Source organism: Musca vetustissima, unplaced genomic scaffold (genome assembly GCF_032173495.1).
Source record: "Musca vetustissima isolate MV318-11 ecotype Yass unplaced genomic scaffold, APGP_CSIRO_Mvet_v1 utg6570, whole genome shotgun sequence".
NCBI lineage: Eukaryota > Metazoa > Arthropoda > Insecta > Diptera > Muscidae > Musca > Musca vetustissima.
This window is the reverse complement of record NW_026873795.1, coordinates 26,981-44,852: the sequence shown is the minus strand read 5'-3', so window position 1 is coordinate 44,852 and position 17,872 is coordinate 26,981. Positions and strand designations below refer to the sequence as shown.

Here is a 17,872-nt window from a genome sequence, read left to right as displayed (position 1 = left end):
TCAGTTTAATATATCAATATTGAAAATGTTGATCAGTTTTGGGGGAGGTACAAGAAGAAGTGGACCAATGGGTCTCATCTTCAGACTTGATCTATACTTGGTAAATATAATAGGATTTGCAAGGTTTGGTTCAAATCGGATAGACCGTTTGCATGATATTATGAAATTAATTTTCAGAACAAGTTTGAACTTTCTTTTGAGCTTGAAGTAAGATTGACAGAAATACGTACAAAATGCTAAATTTGGATGAAAATGGTTACTCCCTTCGGCACACCAGCCGGTCAGACAGACGGACGGACATTTGCAAATCGTCTGAAACGGGGTCTTAAACCAATATTTCGATGAGGCACATTTTTGCTGTATCAATGTGTATATAACCTCATCAATATATGTGTGCTAAGTTTCATGAATATCCGTTCAGATTTAGATATAGTTTCCATATATATTTTCGTACGATTTTATGTTAATGGAGCAAAAAAGTCCCTATATATCTTTCGATTTGCTCGAAATATTATATTAGTCGGTTTAGATATCGATAAGGATCACATATTTAAGTTCGTTCAATTTCATGTTAATGTTTCTTCGAAAAGGCGACGTCTGTTGGGATACATATCGACGCCTCCGAACCATAGTATGCTAAGTCTGAAAAGTGAGTTTTTCAGTAGAAGCTTTCAAAGTATGGAAGTTTCTTTAATCGGACGTGGAATGCTAAGTACATTTTTGCTTATAACTTTGGTTTGGATTGGCCGATGATTACCAAAATTTCAGTGAATTAAAATTAAGGGCCGTAGTATCTAAAAACGTAAAGAACTTTAAAACATGCTAAGTCGACTTAACATACTATGATTCGGAGGCATCGATATGTAGAATATACCCAAAGTGGTGAAGGGTATCATATTGGCGGACAAGTCCGTTCAATCTAATTAGTTGCAATTAATCGTCGGTTCTCATTGGTAATATTCCTACGAAAAATTATAAACATTGTTTCCCTATTTAGAGTGAACCCATGTAACGGTACCTCCTAAATTTAGTTTTTTTTTTGGTGAGTTCGATTTACAAATCCAAAGTATATATTCACGTCTTTCAGCTGAATATATACTTTGTATTATTATTAGGTAGGCAATCTTCCAATTAAAATCCAACAATATTTGCCCAAGTTTCAAGGTATCAGAATTTTCTGGTATTTTGAAGATTTCAGTCAGGTTTTCCAAACATAACGCATCATTTTCGGTATGTTCAGATCCTAGCCCAATGTTCCAACATGAGTGTAGTTTGGTATTCCATTTACTCCTGGTAGCAAATTACCACATAATAGTCGCCAAATAAATGTCCCGATCGATATTAGGTATTTTGAACGCCCATCTCCTCGAGGAGGGTATAAAAAATTCGGTTCCGCATAACATAACGACAATTTTACTCATTTTAATTAAATTTTAATTCGATTATGGCAGATCTTTTCAGTGGCTTAATTATTATTACTTCTTGGAGTAATATTTTGGCGACTCTCAATGAAACTCCTTATTTACTGCGAAAATATTTTATAGGGCCTGATTTTTTATTTGTTTTCTGTTAATAGTAGAATCGTAATAAATTTGGAATTTGAAAATTCAAACCATGAATGATGGTAAAAATGTACGTGGAAGTCCAAAAAATTTATGTGGAAGGACATTTGTATATCAAGGCAATAAAAACCCTTTTTACTATTTTCCCTAAATTTACAACCATGGTGTGGTGTATTAAATTCCCATCCATTTAAACGCTCCAAATAATCCCTCAGATTTTGTTTATTGCTTTCCTTTAAATTGCAGTCAATCAAAAATCTCACAACGAAGCCTTTTCAAAACCGGACGATAGGCTACATCAACGCCACACAGCAGCATCAACAACATATAAAACAACAAAACGTCAGCTCTATCATCAACCACAACATCATTAGTGGTGCAATATCAACAACATCACCAGAAACATCATCGTTCAGTTCAGCCAACAATAAATACAAGAACCCAGAAAAAAATAAAACAACAAAGATAAAAACCAGGAAAGATGTCCTCCCCATCCTTGCTAACCGCAAAACTACCAACATTCGAGGAGATTCTAAAAACGGCCAAAGAGACATTTCGTCAAAATTTTGGCCAGCAGCCAGAATTAGCCTGCTGTGCACCGGGACGTGTTAATTTGATTGGTGAACATGTTGATTACAATGACGGTTATGTTTTGCCCATGGTAAGTTAAATTGCAGAGAATTCAGGCTGATTTTTTGTTAAGCTTAAAAAAGAAAATATTGAAATATAAAAGCAAATGCAATGGCATGTTAATTAATTAAGAACTGAACAAAATGCATATTTTTGGATGGTAGATTTTTTTCCTTTTAATTAAAATATTCAAATTTTCAGACAGATTATTAAAAAAAGAAAACCGTCACTACATTTAAATAAAATATAATTTCTTTTATATTCCAACTACCTTAAATTTTTTAAGCAGGAAGTGGATATTTCTAGTTGATTATAACCATAAAATGAGATTACTCATGCCAAAAACATGGAATGTGTGTGCTGTTGAATTGCTCTTCATAATGAATTCCCTTATGTTGGCATTCAACGTTTCGTTTCGTTTCGTTTCTTTTTTATTTATTTTTCCCTTTCCTTCTCTTGCTCTTTCACTGTAGGCCCTACCAATGGTTACGGTCATTGTTGGCGGTCAACGTCCGGGAAATGAAGTTGATTTAATTACATGCTGTGCTGGTGCTGATGATCCAAAGCGTGTTAAATTTTCATTAACGGATTTGCAACCTAGCCAAAAACCAAAGTAAGTATGCGGCTTTAAGCGATTACTATAATTACTCTTTCACGTGTTAATATTAAAGAAAAATAATTAAAAATTAAGGTGCACATTGTAAGTAACGCAAGTGAATTTTCGCAGTCTAAAAGATTTTTTTTTTCAATATTATATCCTCTCAGAAAATGTTCCAAACCGTTTCATGGGACTATTTAATCCCAGATTGATAGTCCTTGAAAAAATGTTCTTTATAATGTATATTATAAAAAAACCTACTTTATAAAACCCACGCCTATTCTTTAAAAAAATCTACGCCTATTGATAGTCCTTGACAAAATAGTATTTAAAAAATCCGCGCCTATTGATAGTCCTTGACAAAATAGTATTTAAAAAATCCGCGCCTAATGATTGTCCTTGAAAAAATATTGTTTAAAAAATCCACGCCTCAAATAGTCCTTGACAAAATATTGTTTAAAAAAATTTACGCCTCAAATAGTCCTTGACAAAATATTGTTTAAAAAATCCAAGCCTCAAATAGTCCTTGAAAAAATATTCTTTAAAAAATCCACGCCTCAAATAGTCCTTGAAAAACTTCTTTAAAAAATCCACGCCTCAAATAGTCCTTGAAAAACTTCTTTAAAAAATCCACGCCTCAAATAGTCCTTGACAAAATATTGTTTAAAAAATCCACGCCTCAAATAGTCCTTGACAAAATATTGTTTAAAAAATCCACGCCTCAAATAGTCCTTGACAAAATATTGTTTAAAAAATCCACGCCTATTGATAGTCCTTGACAAAATATTGTTTAAAAAATCCACGCCTATGGATAGTCCTTGACAAAATATTGTTGAATAAATCCACGCCTCAAATAGTCCTTGAGAAAATATTGTTTAAAAAATCCACGCCTCAAATAGTCCTTGACAAAATATTGTTTAAAAAATCCACGCCTATTGATAGTCCTTGACAAAATATTTTTTTAAAAAATCCTTTGAAAAATTGTTTAAAAAAATATTCTTTAAGATATCCACGCCTATGGATAGTCTTTGAAAAATATTCTTTAAAAAATCCACGCTTATTGATAGTCCTTAAAAAATGTTCGTTAAAAAATTAATAAAATATATATATATCAATATCTGAACCGATTTCAATAAGACTTGCCAAAAATTAACTTATATTAACTACAGTACATTGTTCAAAATTGTGTGGCAATCGGACAAATATATATGGGAGCTATATCTAAATCATTACGCTATGCCAAATTTCGTGCAAATCGAATGATATATAGGGACTTTGGTACACCATTTACATTAAATCGGACGAAAATATATATGGGAGCTATATCTAAATCTGGACCGATTTTCAGGAAACTTGACACACATCAGTCTATACCTAATTCATTACGCTATGCCAAATTTCGTGCAAATCGAAAGATATATAGGGACTTTGGTAAACCATTTACATTAAATCGGAAGAAAATATATATGGGAGCTATATCTAAATCTGAACCGATTTTTCTCAATTTCAATAGGGTTCGTCCTTGGGCCAAATAAGTGACCTATGCCAAATTTCATCCAATTCGAATCATAAATGCGACCTGTACTTTGTTTATAATTTAACATGGACAGACGTACGGACGGACACAAGAGCAGACGGACATGCGTAAATCGACTCAGAAAATGATTCTATGCATATTCTCAAAAGGAACCATTTGTCTATATCGTTTGCTTTTGCCTGTTACAAACATATGCACAAAGGCATAATACCATATACCACAGTGTGGTGAAGGGTATAAAAATCCACACCTATTGATAGTCCTTGAAAAAATATTCTTTAAAAAATTCACGCCTATTAATTTTACAAAAAAAAAAAAAAACCAGTGAGCGGAGCAGTATAGTCGGACGGGGCCGACCATACGATACCCTACACAACTAACACGGAACTCAAATTTTCTGCGGATGTTTATTCCGAGACTGGGCAATATTTCGTGATATTTGCACCCTCTTGCCCGATTAGAGGTAAACAGCACATGTTCCTCACACTGACACATTTGAGGTTTATAGATCGACTCGAAAATAACACAAAAAATTAAGTTTTCGGTCCACTTCATTCCAAAATTATTATGTGATCATCACCGAAAATTATAGGCGTTGTCCTTGACCATAACTGGAACCTCATGGAACATTTCAAAGCGATCAGCGCTATAGTTCCGCACTCCAGAGTGATAATGGGTTACTAAATAATATACGAATACGGAGATACCTGTAAATATTTAGGTGCAACTCCCACATCCGAGCACATACAACAATATAATTGTTAATTTAAAGGTCAACCACTCCTCTTGGATATAATATCAACTTCTCGGGCATATGTCCTTCAGGGGTAAACATATACGCCATAGAATACAAATTTTGTCATTTTTCACATAAAAGTCAGGGTCCATTTGTCCCGCTAAATTTTGACCGATCTTTCTCCAAACAGGCATGCTTATTCTTTGGCCCGATCTGCTTCTCCACGCAAAATTTCACGATGTTCGGACCATTGTTGCGGCCTCTGGAGCGACCAGAAAAACCGACAAAAATTTAGTATTTGGACCATTTCATCCCCTAAATATTAACCGATCTTTCCCAAAAACAATAGGGGTCTTCATTGGCCAGAACCCATCCTACATGCAAAATTTCGTGAAGATTGGTCTATAACTGTGGCTTGAATCGTGTTTACAAATTATAACGGACAGACGGACGGACACACATGTCTAGATCGACTCAGCTAGTCGAGATATGACGATCGGTATACTTAAAGGTGGGTCTAGGACCAATATTTCGCGGCGTTACAAACATTTGGGGCTGCACAAAGCTATAATACCCTGACAACATAGTTGTGTAGGGTATAAAAACTATATTTAAAATTTCCATTCCCATTCCCACATAATTTACCACCTATCGTCATTGCCTTTTCCCATGACATTTTCAGACAATTAAAGAATTTTTATTTAAATGATACTTTCACCTAAAGTACTTAAATTTTTAATGATAAAAAATTATGCATTCAACTTCAACAACATTCCACCCAAAAACCCTAACTACATTCTAACATTACTGGAAAATTGCTTTATGAGAAAATTGTTGATTTTTACAGTTTTTTTTGTTTCACTGGCACTTATCTTTGTCTTGGGCCATAGTTTTGCATCCTGAAAATTGCCTTAAGTGTTCATCACCTGTCGCAAACTGGTGAAAAAGGAGACCAAAAGTAACTGAAGATGTTAGCCAAACAAAGGATGAAAATGGAAATGAAAATCAACAGTGGCTTCTTTTGCATGCAACAAAAGGACAAAGTCGACTCGACAACAAGAAGAGGAAAAAAATTGAAATGAACACAACAACAAAGTAGGACGCATACACACAAAGTAACATGACATTTGAAACAATGCTACCGCTGAACTTTTACATGTTTCGCCTGCAAACCGTTCGCCTGTCGTGTAGCTGTTGCACTTTATATACATTCTTAATGTGAGCTATGTGCAGGCATCTATATGACTCGGATGTCTGTGTATATGAGTGTGTGGTGCGTCAGTATTGTGTTCATTTCCGTCCGATATTATATATCACAGGAAGAAAGGACGTTTAAACGGACAGACAGATGTATGTCCTGCCGATTGTCTTTTGTTTGTCGTCTGTTCTTTTTTTTGGTTCGTTTGAAGCCTTTTTTCGTCTTCTGCGTCTATGAACAAATATGAACGCAGGTGCACTTGTGTGTGTGCGTGTGTTTGTGTTTGCATGAGAAAGTACATTTATGTCCTTTAAAGTGACATTTGCATTTCAGACAAAAGTAAACTCCATTTTTGTAGTTCGTTTGTCAGGTTTATAAATTGTGACTTCCGCTTGGACTTATATTTCAGTGCTGTGTTTTTTCGTTTTCTTATTTTAGACAAGTGATAGTTTTTGGAAACTTGTAGCTTTCTTGTAAAACTCTATAGGTGTACGACAGATGACATGGGACACTGAGGGAAAAATTGACAAATTTAAAGGGATTAGATTCACTGTGAAATATTTTCGAGGACTATAAATAGGCGTGGATTTTTCAAAGAATATTTTTTAAAGGACTACAATAGGCGTGGATTTTTCAAAGAATATTTTTTAAAGGGACTACAATAGGCGTGGACTTTTCAAAAAATATTTTTTCACGGACTATCAGTAGGACTATAATAGTTTTGACTTTTTCAAAGAATATTTTATCAGGGACTATCAATAGAAATATAATAGCCTTGGCTTTTTCAAAGAATATTTTTTCAGGGACTATCAGTAGGACTATAATAGCCTTGGCCTTTTCAAAGAATACTTTTTCAGGGACTATCAATAGGGCTACAATAGCCTTGGATTTTTAATATGTTTTCAAGGCCTAGAAAAGGTGCGGATTTTGTAAAGAATATTTTTTCAGCCCTAGAAGAGGTTCGGATTTTGTAAATACTGTTTCTCTGAGGTCTGTAAGAGGAGTGGATTTTGTAAGGAACATTTTTTCCAAGGCCTATAAGAGGTGTGGATTTTGTGACGATTATTTTTCCGTGGCGTGGATTTTTTAAAAACATATTTTTAAAGGCCTATAAGAGGCGTAGATTAAAGACATTTTGTGCAAGGCCAATAAGTGGCGTAGATTTTTTAAAGACATTTTGTACAAGACCTAATATTTTTCAAGGCCTGGATTTTTTTAAACTGTCAAGAGGTCTCTATCAAAAGGCGTGGATTTTTTTTAAATATATTTTATACCCTACACAACTATGTTGTCAGGGTCAGGATCAAGAGACTTCTATCAAAAGGCGTGGATTTTTTAAAGTATACCCTACACAACTATGTTGTCAGGGTCAGGATCAAGAGACTTCTATCAAAAGGCGTGGATTTCTTAAAGTAGACCCTACACAACTATGTTGTAAGGGTCAGGATCAAGAGACTTCTATCAAAAGGCGTGGATTTTTTAATGTATACCCTACACAACTATGTTGTCAGGGTATTATAGCTTTGTCATATCTCGTCTAGCTGAGTCCATCAAGACATGTGTGTCTGTCCGTCCGTCGGTCCATTATAATTTGTAAACACGGTATAGGCCACAATTATCAGAACCCATCCTACATGCAACATTTCGTGAATATTGGTACACGAAATGTTGCATGTAGGATGGGTTCTGGCCAATGAAGACTCCTATTGTTTTTGGTAAAGATCAATTAATATTAAGGGGATGAAATGAACCAAATACTAAATATTTGTCGGTTTTTCTAGTCGCTCCAGAGGCCGCAATTATGGCCCAAACATCGCGAATGAATAAAGATTGATAAATATTTAGCGGGTCAAATGAACCCTGACTGTTGTGTGAAAAATTACAAAATTTGTATTCTATATCGTATATATATACTCCTGAAGGACGCGAAAAGTTGATGGGATATCCAAGAGGAGTGGTTGGCCTTTAAATTTATACCAATTATATTGTCGTATATACTCGGATGTGGGAGTTACACGTAAATATTTACAGGTGCTTACCTATTCAAGTTACGGTCAAGATAATAATTTTGGGATGAATTGGACCAAAATTTTTTTTTGTGTTTTTCGAGTCGATCTATAGGCCACAATTATAAGCCGAACATCACAACACAATCCACCTCGTCCGACTATACTGCTCCGCTCACTGGTAAAAGGAATATTAAGGTTTTTTTTATAGAATATTTTTAATTGATATTAAGGTCTATAAGAAGCGTGGATTTTTTGTATAGAATATTTGAAAGACATATTAAAGTCTATAAGAGGCGTAGATTTTTTTAAAGAATATTTTAAGGCATATTAAGGTTTATAAGAGACGTGGATTTTTTTAAAGAATATTTTTAAGGCATATTAAGGTCTATAAGAGGCGTGAATTTTTTAAAAATATATATCATAGGCGTGGATTTTTTTAATTAAATTTTGATCAAGTCCTATCATAGATGTGGATTTAAAAAAAATCTCTTCAAGGCCTATCATAGGCGTGGATATTTTAATGAAAATCTGTTCGAGGTCTATCATTGGCATGGTTTTTTAAAGAAAATCTGTCCAAGGCCTATCAAGCCCTATCATAGACGTGGTTTTTTTCAAAGCCTATGGTAGCCGCGGATTAATAGAATATTTTTTAATGCCTATCATTGGCAGGGAATTTCTGTAGGAATATTTTTCATTTTAAGGCCTATCATATGCGGGGACTTTTGAAAGAATAATTTTAAAAGCCTTTCATAGGGGAATATTTTTAAATCCTATCATAATTCCTATTAGTACTATAAAAGGCGTTGTTGTCCTCCTCAAATTTTAAGTACTGCTTCATCCCAGCTGTTTCTAAAACCATATAACTATTTAATTTAGTAAAACATATTTTATGGACTGTAAACTCATCCTGTTACACTTAGTGGCGCCCAAACGTGTTAAATCTCTAATATTATGAACTAAACAAATATAATATGCAACAAGTAAAAAAGCGGTAAGTTCGGCCGGGCCGAACTTTGGATACCCTCCACCATAGATATATTGACAGGTACTATAAATGAAAATATAGGGAACATACCAAAAAGTGCACCTATACCGACATTTCTAAAAACAGATTATGTAAACCATAATACAAATTTTAGAAAATTTTAAAGGATAATTATACCCTCAGCCTTATGGCTAATTAGTGTGTATACACTTTCACACGGTGAAAATGTGCCTCATCGAAATATTGGTTCTAGACCCCATGTTTCTTTGGACCAAATCCGTTTCAGAAAATTTAGATTTCATCCAAACTTTGCCCATCTTATTATTTCTTCCAAACTTAGTTCAAATTCGAAGATGGGGAATATCGGTCCACTCCTTCTGGAACCTCCAATCAGGGGCTAGGTCTAAATGCGGCTATAGTTCACTACCGAACCTTACGTTCTAATTTTTTATCTCTCTATCCTCCGCAGTTGAAATGATTACAAAAGGGTCTTAGAACCAAACCCAAAACGCGCAACAAATCAGATAAATATTTTAATATAAAAAAGGGGGTATATGGGGACTACCCCAAAAAGGGGGCGAATATTAATAATTTTTGGTAGGGAGATTTGTTACCATATACGCCTACAAAATACCAAATTGCAGCAAACTCGGTTGAAAAAGGCGCTCAATAACCCCAAAATACCGAAAATTGGGGGTACCCTTATATGGGGACTATCCGAAAAAATGGACCTATATTCATAATATTTTGTGGAGAGATTTGGAAACTATTAAGAACTCAATGTACAAAATTTCAGCGTATTCGGTAGAAAAACGCGCTCCAGAACCCAAAATACTGAAAATTGGGGGGTACCCGTATATGGGGGATATCCGAAAAAATTGACCTATATTTATAATTTTTTGTGGAGAGATTTTGTACCTATTAATAACCCAATGTATTAAATTTCAGCGTATTCGGTTGAAAAACGCGCTCAGGAACCCCAAAATACCGAAAATTGGGGGTACCCTTATATGGGGGCTATCCGAAAAAATATACCTATATACATAATTTTTTGTAGAGAGATTTGGTACCTATTAAGAACTCAAAATACTAAATTACAGCCAATTCGGTGGAAAAATACGATCAAAACCCCCAAAATACTGAAAATTAGGAGGTACCGTTATATGGGGGCTACCAGAAAAAGTGGACCTATATTTATAATTTGTTGTGTAGACATTCAGTACTCAATAAGAACTCAATGTACCAATTTTCAGCGTATTCTGTTGAAAAACGAGCTCAAGAACCCCAAAATACCGAAATTTGGGAGGTACTGTTATATGGGAGCTATGCCTACGCGTGGACCGATATATCCCATCTTCGAACTTGACCTGCCTGCAGACAAAAGACAACCCTATGCAAAATTTCAGCACCCTATCTCAATTCCTTCAGAAGATAGCGTGATTACAACAGACGGACGGACAGACGGACGGACGGACATGGCTAGATCGTCTTAGAATTTTACCCTGATCAAGAATATATATACTTTATAGGGTCGGAAATGAATATTTCGATGTGTTACAAACGGAATGACAAAATTAATATACCCTCCATACTATGGTGGAGGGTATAATAGCATCTAATATGCATATTATTATCAAACTATCTGTTGTTGTTATTATTAATTTTGAATGTAGAACAATTTTTAAAATGCACTACTTTTTTAATGCTATTATCCGATTTGCAAATACAACATCACAATCATGCAATCCTTTGTTATACCAACTGTTTTGTTTAAGTGTATTAGAAAAGTTCTTTGAACAACAAAAATATGAGTAACTATGATTTATCAGAAGAAAAAAACTACGAGGAGCTATTGTTAGGAAGCTGCTGCTAGGAAAATCTAGAACTAAAGTCAAACCAGAAAAAAAAAACAAATTCATAAACTTATAACTGACCCCAAAAGAGCCCCCAAAATGTCAGATAAGAGTAAAAGACGAAGAGGAGTTTAAACTACAAAATTTACCTGCAAAACTGAAACTCCTTGTCCATCGTTCACTGACAAAAGTTTTGACACAATAACGCAGAGAACATTAAACTAACAAAGTGGCGAGAAGGTATTGTTGTCCTCTGTTACTTTTGTGGTAAAAGTTTTTCTAGGTTTTGTTGTTGTAGTATATGTTTTTCACTCCAGGAGTGCTTACTAAAATCATTGCATTTTTGTTAGGGAAAATGTGGTCTACATGGTGTTCATAATGGCAATAGCAATTATCAAGAAAATGATAATGTGTAATGGTGTGGTGGGACAAACAAACAAGTAATAAGGTACAGAAATAGGGTTATGGGATTTAATGCACTGTTTAAGTTCTGGAATGTTGGACGGCTTTAGAAATATTGTGTTTGTGGATTTGGAATATCTCATTATTGCAAAATTTGTAATAAGAATTTTAATTTGTGCATTGGGTAAAATAATTATAATTTTTAATTGTTTTTCTCCAGAAAATTATATTTTTCTGCAGAACAAATCCGATGAAAAACTTTTCGAATATTAAGGGGTTTTTGGGGACATTTAAGAAAATAATTATAATAATATAATAATTAATACCAGTTTGTAAAATTCAATCTATGAAAAAAGAAAAAAATATTTTTTGGAATATAGATATAATAATAATTATTATTTGAATTGGAAATTATGTCAGCGTCCTTCCTTTATGATTCAGAAATTCGTCATTATAAGTCCATGGTTTGACATAGCCCCTAATATAAAAAACCCGGTTCATTTTCTGTATTTTTAGTGTTTTGTACACATTTCCCAATACAAAGAGCGGAATTTTTGTCATTTTAAATTTATGATGTGACGTATCCCCCAATTGATATCCCGCTTTTTTCAATATTTTGAAAGTTTTACGGGGGTCAAAGGAATCACTGTCGAGGTGTATACTTATACCCTAAACAAGTATGTTTTCAGAGTTTTATAGCCTTGTGTTGCACCAAGAGTTTATAACACCGCGGAATATTAGTCCTAGACCCACCTCTAAGTATATAAATCATATATCATATACCGACTAGCTGAGTCGATCTAGTTATGTGTGGCCGACTGACGATTATATTTTGTAAACACGATACAGGCCCCAGTTATGAAACAATAGTCAAGAATTTTTGCATGTAATATGGGTTCTGTCCAAAGAAGACCCCTATTGTTGTAGGTAATGATCGGTTAATTTGTAGGGGATGAAGTGGGCCAAAACCTTTATTTATGTCCGTTATTTATGTCCCGACATTAGTGTGAAACAATTATCAAATATGTATTCTGGTGCGTAAATATTTACTCTTGAAGGTGGAAGACCCGAGAAGTCTATAATATATTCAAGAGGAGACTGACCTTAAAATTGATACCAATTATCTTGATATATTTAGTCAGATGTGGATATTACACACAAGATACTTCGTGGATGGAAAATTTGAAACATATTTAGTAATTATTTTGTACAGAAAAACAAGGCCGCAATGGAGCTAATAGGTCAAGAAAGTGCAAATATCGCAAAATATTGCCGATGCTCGGAAAATACATCCGCAAAAACTTAGAGCTCCGCCCACTGGTTTTTTATTAAATTTATAATTTGACAAAATTGTGACGGTTGTTGAAGAAGGTACGAGGTACACATTACCTATGGTCAGTATAAACATTAGGTGTGGGGAAAAAGAAATCCATAGGCCGGTCGTCGAAAATGTCGAGAAATTATCAACATGCCAGTCTACATGTTAGCCGTCGTAACATCGCCCAAGAGCTAAAAATAGACCATAATACTGTTTAAAACTATTTACACAAAGCTGGATTCAAAAAGAAGCTCGATGTTTGGGTGTCACACCATTTAAGGGGACCACCCCATTCTCGAGGTCAAATTTTTTTTTGATTTAATTCAAATCTACACTAATTCAAGAATGTCCCTACAAAATTTCAAGTTAAAATCTCAAGAACTTTTGAAGATATAGCCGATTTGTTGTGTCTGCATCAAGTGACAGCTAAAGGGCTTCTCAAACTTTAAATGCGTTTTTCTCATTTGCGAATGGTGGGTACGATAACTCAAAAACTAATAACCCAATCGATTCGATTTTTACTCGTTTCTCTGTGAGTGTACTGCTATCGTATGAACTAGCAAACGGAATGAGATAGACCAATTTCGTAAACGGAAAAAATAAGATTTATCGAATTTCCACATGCGAAGCCTTGGCCAAACGGAATTAGATAGACCAATTTCGTAAAAGGATGGTGACTGGAGATGAGAAATTGATCACATACGATAACCCTGTGCGAAAACGATCGTGGTCAAAGAGCGGTTAAGCAACTCAAACGGTGGCCAAACCAGGACTAACGGCCAGGAGGGTTCTGCTATGCATTTGGTGGGACTGGAAAGGGATTCTCTTTAAGTTGTTTCCAAAAAACAAACGCTAAATTTTTTGTAAATTATTTTTCTCTAAATCTTCAACATATATATATGGAAGATAGCAAATGACCAGAAACGGCCAACAGAAGAGGTGTCGTGTTCCACCAGCACAACGCTAGACCACACACATCTACAGTGACTCGCCAGAAACTTTGGGAGCTTAGTTGGGAAGGGAATCCTGCCTAGATACCAATTTTTTTCATTGAAGAAAATATGCAATGCAAGAAAAATCTGACAATCGCTTATAGCAAAGTCCGGACTGTATGGTGGATACATTAACCACCATACAGTCCGGACTTTGCTTGTCAGATTTTTCTTGCATTGCATATTTTCTTTAATGAAAAAAAAAAAATGGTATCTAGGCAGGATTGTAAAAATCGACTACTAGAGTTGTTTGCAAATAGAGAGCAGGACTTCTATGAGAGGACTTCTATGGCACTTTTAAATGGCAACAAATCATACAACAAAACGTTGCATATTCCAAAGCATGTTAAATAAAGCCCTATATATAAAAATATTGGATTTCTTTTTCCCCAATTTAATATATGGAAGTTATTTCTAAATTTGAACCGATTTCAACGAAGTTTGCCAGAGCTTAGTTTATACTAACTTCAGTACGATGCGCAAAACGTTATCCCTATCGGGCTAACTTTGGGTATTTGGTGCACCAATTACTTAAAATCGTACGAAATTATATATGCGAGCTATATGTAAATCTGAACCGTATTTTTTGTCAAATCTCTTCCAATAAATGCAACCAGTATTTTGTTTACAATTTAGTTTAAGAAATGATCCTATGCATATTCTCAAAAGGTACCAAGTGACATAATATCCTGTTATAATAATGATAGACCCCTACAAATATTTTCCCATAATTCACAGAACCCCTACATGTTTTTATTAAAAACATTACACATATAAATCACGGAACCTCAGGTATTATTTTTTTCTTTAGAAAGTTTGGAAAACATTCATCGCACATTTGGGTCCAACTTGTTCACAATGGCAAAAAAATAATGAAAACGCAGTTTCCTTTGTAGACAAAATCATTAAACTGCAGAGTCCCACTTTTTCCCATAGAAAAATATGAATGGAACTATGGTTTCTCATTTTTTCCATAAAAAATTCAAGGAATATAACTTTTTTCTCACAAATTTTTCTTTACAAATTTACAACATTTCTGTAGGATATAGATTAAACGTTTAGAGATTATCTACTTTCTGGTCGCTATATATTTAATGACAACATATTTAGCACTATTAACATAAATGTTAATGAATTGGTTTTAAATAATTTTGTACTTACCACACATACCTATTTTTCCTCCGTGGTCCAATATTTAGTATTTTTGTAAGCATTTCCAAAAACGAAGACCTTCCGCATACATTAAATGGGCTGAATTGTGGAGCTTTTAGATGAATACATTGCTATTCCATGATTTTAGGGCAAGTGACTTGGTATAGGTTTATAATTTTCATTGATAACCAAAAGGTTTTCTGTAATAAAATATAACTACTTTATTTTAATTGTTAAAAAATATTAAAAAGAAAGTTTTATATTTTTGTATTGAACGATTTTGACACTTATTATATACATATATTTCAATATTATTCATGCTCTTAAAATTTACCATGAGTAACTTATAAGTGTTCCTTGTACAATATTTCAATGTCAACCCCTCAATTTGTTCTTCATTCCCTATTGAATTTGCTTTAAATTTGCAGTTATTTACCTTAATTTCCATAGACTTGAAAAATAATAACTTAACGAACTTTTTTATTTATTTATATTATATTATATAATTTTGATTATGTTTAACTTATTTCACCGCTACTTGTAATGACGATATTTTCATGTTGTTAATTTTCCAGATGGGCTAACTACGTTAAAGGTGTAATCCACAGTTTTATTGCAAGCGTTGGCGTACAGCAACTTGCAAATGGTTTCAATGCGGTCATTGTGAGTAATGTGCCTGTTGGGGCAGGTTTATCGTCGAGTGCTGCCATTGAAGTGGCCACATTGACATTCCTCGAACATTTTACGGGCCATGCAGTTGAAAGGTAAAATTTTTACGTTTTAAAGTTTTTTTTTTGTTGGGTTGTTTGTGTTTCAATCACGGCGAGCACAGCACAGAACAGCTAAAGGGGGAAAATGTTTTTCGGAAAAGAAGCAAAAAATGAACACTCAAATTAACAACATCAGTTTAAATAGCAGTAAATGTTTATCGCTTTGGTGTAAAGTGAAATTAATTCCCAGATAATAGGGTGGGGTTAAGAACAAAATTTTGGAAAATTTTAATACAAATTGACACGGAAATTGGATCTTCATATGGAAATGTACTGAAAAGCCTTCTTAAGTAAATATTTTCTAAAATCAAATTTATCTAAGAATTTAATTTTTTTAAATATCTCTAATTTCTTTTTTACCAAAAAATAAATTTCAAAAAAAAATATATTTTCAGCTATTAAATAATTTCCCCCTACATATAAAATTTTTATTGTTTTTGTTTTTATTTTTGGGGTAACGACACGTCACAGCAATGCCAAACGAGCACTAATTTGCCAAGCTGCTGAACATAAGTTCGTCGGTATGCCATGCGGAATCATGGATCAAATGATTTCGGTAGCTGGACAAAAGGATTTTGCCCTGAAGCTGGATTGTCGGTAAGTTTTTTGTCAGTATTAAATTTTGGTAAGGGGATTTTTTTTGCTCTGTCAAAGACAATAGCTAAAAAGTGACAAAGTACTATGCCCATTTGAAAATCTGAAATCAAAGGATATCAAAAGGAAAGGGTATTCAACTTTAAAGGGATAATTTCAAAGGATACTTGACATCAATTGTGTTCAATGTGTTTGATTTGAAACAAAGGAAATTCGAATTTTATATTCGAGCTGAGTCTTTAGAGAATATTAGAAGAAGTCTTTATATATGAGCTGAAAGGAGTCTTTTTTATAGACGAGGGGAATGAAGTCCTTATGGGCGAACTGGAGGTAGTCTTTATAGACGAGCTGAAGGGAGTCTCTATAGACGAGCTAAAGGGAATCTTTATAGACGAGCTTAAGCGAGTCTTTATAGACGAGCTGAGTCTTTAGAGAATATTAGAGGGGAGTCTTTATATATGAGCATAAAGGAGTCTTTTTTTTATAGACGAGGGGAATGAAGTCCTTATGGGCGAGCTGAAAGGAGTCTTTATAGACGAGCTGAAGGGGAGTCTCTATAGACAAGCTGAAGGGTGTCTCTATAGGCGAGCTGAAGGGTGTCTCTATAGACGAGCTGAAGGGTGCCTCTATAGACGAGCTAAAGAGAGTCTCCATAGACGAGCTGAAGGCAGTCTTTATAGGCGAGCTGAAGGGAGTCTCCATAGACGAGCTGAAGGGAGTCTCCATAGACGAGCTGAAGGGAGTCTCCATAGACGAGCTGAAGGGAGTCCTTTATAGGCGAGCTGAAGGGAGTTTTATAGACGAGCTAAAGGGAGTCTTTATAGACGAGCTAAAGGGAGTCTTTATAGACGAGCAAAAGGGAGTTTTTCATAGATGAACTGAAGGGAGGTTTTCATAGACGAACTGAAGGAAGTCTTTCATAGACGCACTGAAGGGAGCCTTTCATAAACGCACTGAAGGGAGTCTTTCATAGATGCAATGAAGGGAGTCTTTCATAGACGAGCTGAAGGGAGTCTTTCATAGATGCAATGAAGGGAGTCTTTCATAAACGAGCAGAAGGGAGTCTTTTATAGACGAGCTGAAGGGAGTGTTTTTATAGACGAACTAAGGGGAGTCTTTTATAGACGAGCTGAAGGCAGTATTTTTATAGACGAGTTAAAGGGAGTCTTTTATAGACGAGCTAAGGGGAGTCTTTCATAGACGAGCTGAAGGAAGTCTTTCATAGATGAGCTAAAGGGAGTCTTTATAGTCGAGCTGAGGGGAGTCTTTCATAGACGAGCTGAATGGAGTCTTTATAGACTAATTGAAAAGAGTCTCCCTAGACGAGCTGAAGGTAGTCTTTATAGAAGAGCTGAAGGGAGTCTGTGTACAGTATCTAATGGGAATATTTATAGACGAGGTGAAGGTAGTCTTTATATATGAGCTGAAGGCAGTCTTTATAGATGAGCTGAAGGAAATCTTTGTAGACGATGTGATGGGAGTTTTTGGGCGAGCTGAAGGGAGTCTTTATATATGAGTTGGAGGGATTATTATAGA

General features: G+C 34.7%; 1 protein-coding gene across 1 annotated transcript in view; it reads left to right on the top strand.

Annotated features, from left to right (window-relative positions):
* Positions 1-2,043: 2,043 nt before the first annotated feature.
* Positions 2,044-17,872, top strand: part of LOC133328153 (galactokinase-like) — a gene marked incomplete at its 3' end in the record, with an annotated part of 36,083 nt that continues 20,254 nt past the window's right edge. The window contains exons 1-4 of the mRNA XM_061536713.1: positions 2,044-2,223; positions 2,666-2,805; positions 15,548-15,736; positions 16,214-16,339. Of these exons, the coding sequence (XP_061392697.1) occupies positions 2,044-2,223; positions 2,666-2,805; positions 15,548-15,736; positions 16,214-16,339 (635 nt within the window). The remainder of the gene's footprint in view (positions 2,224-2,665; positions 2,806-15,547; positions 15,737-16,213; positions 16,340-17,872) is intronic.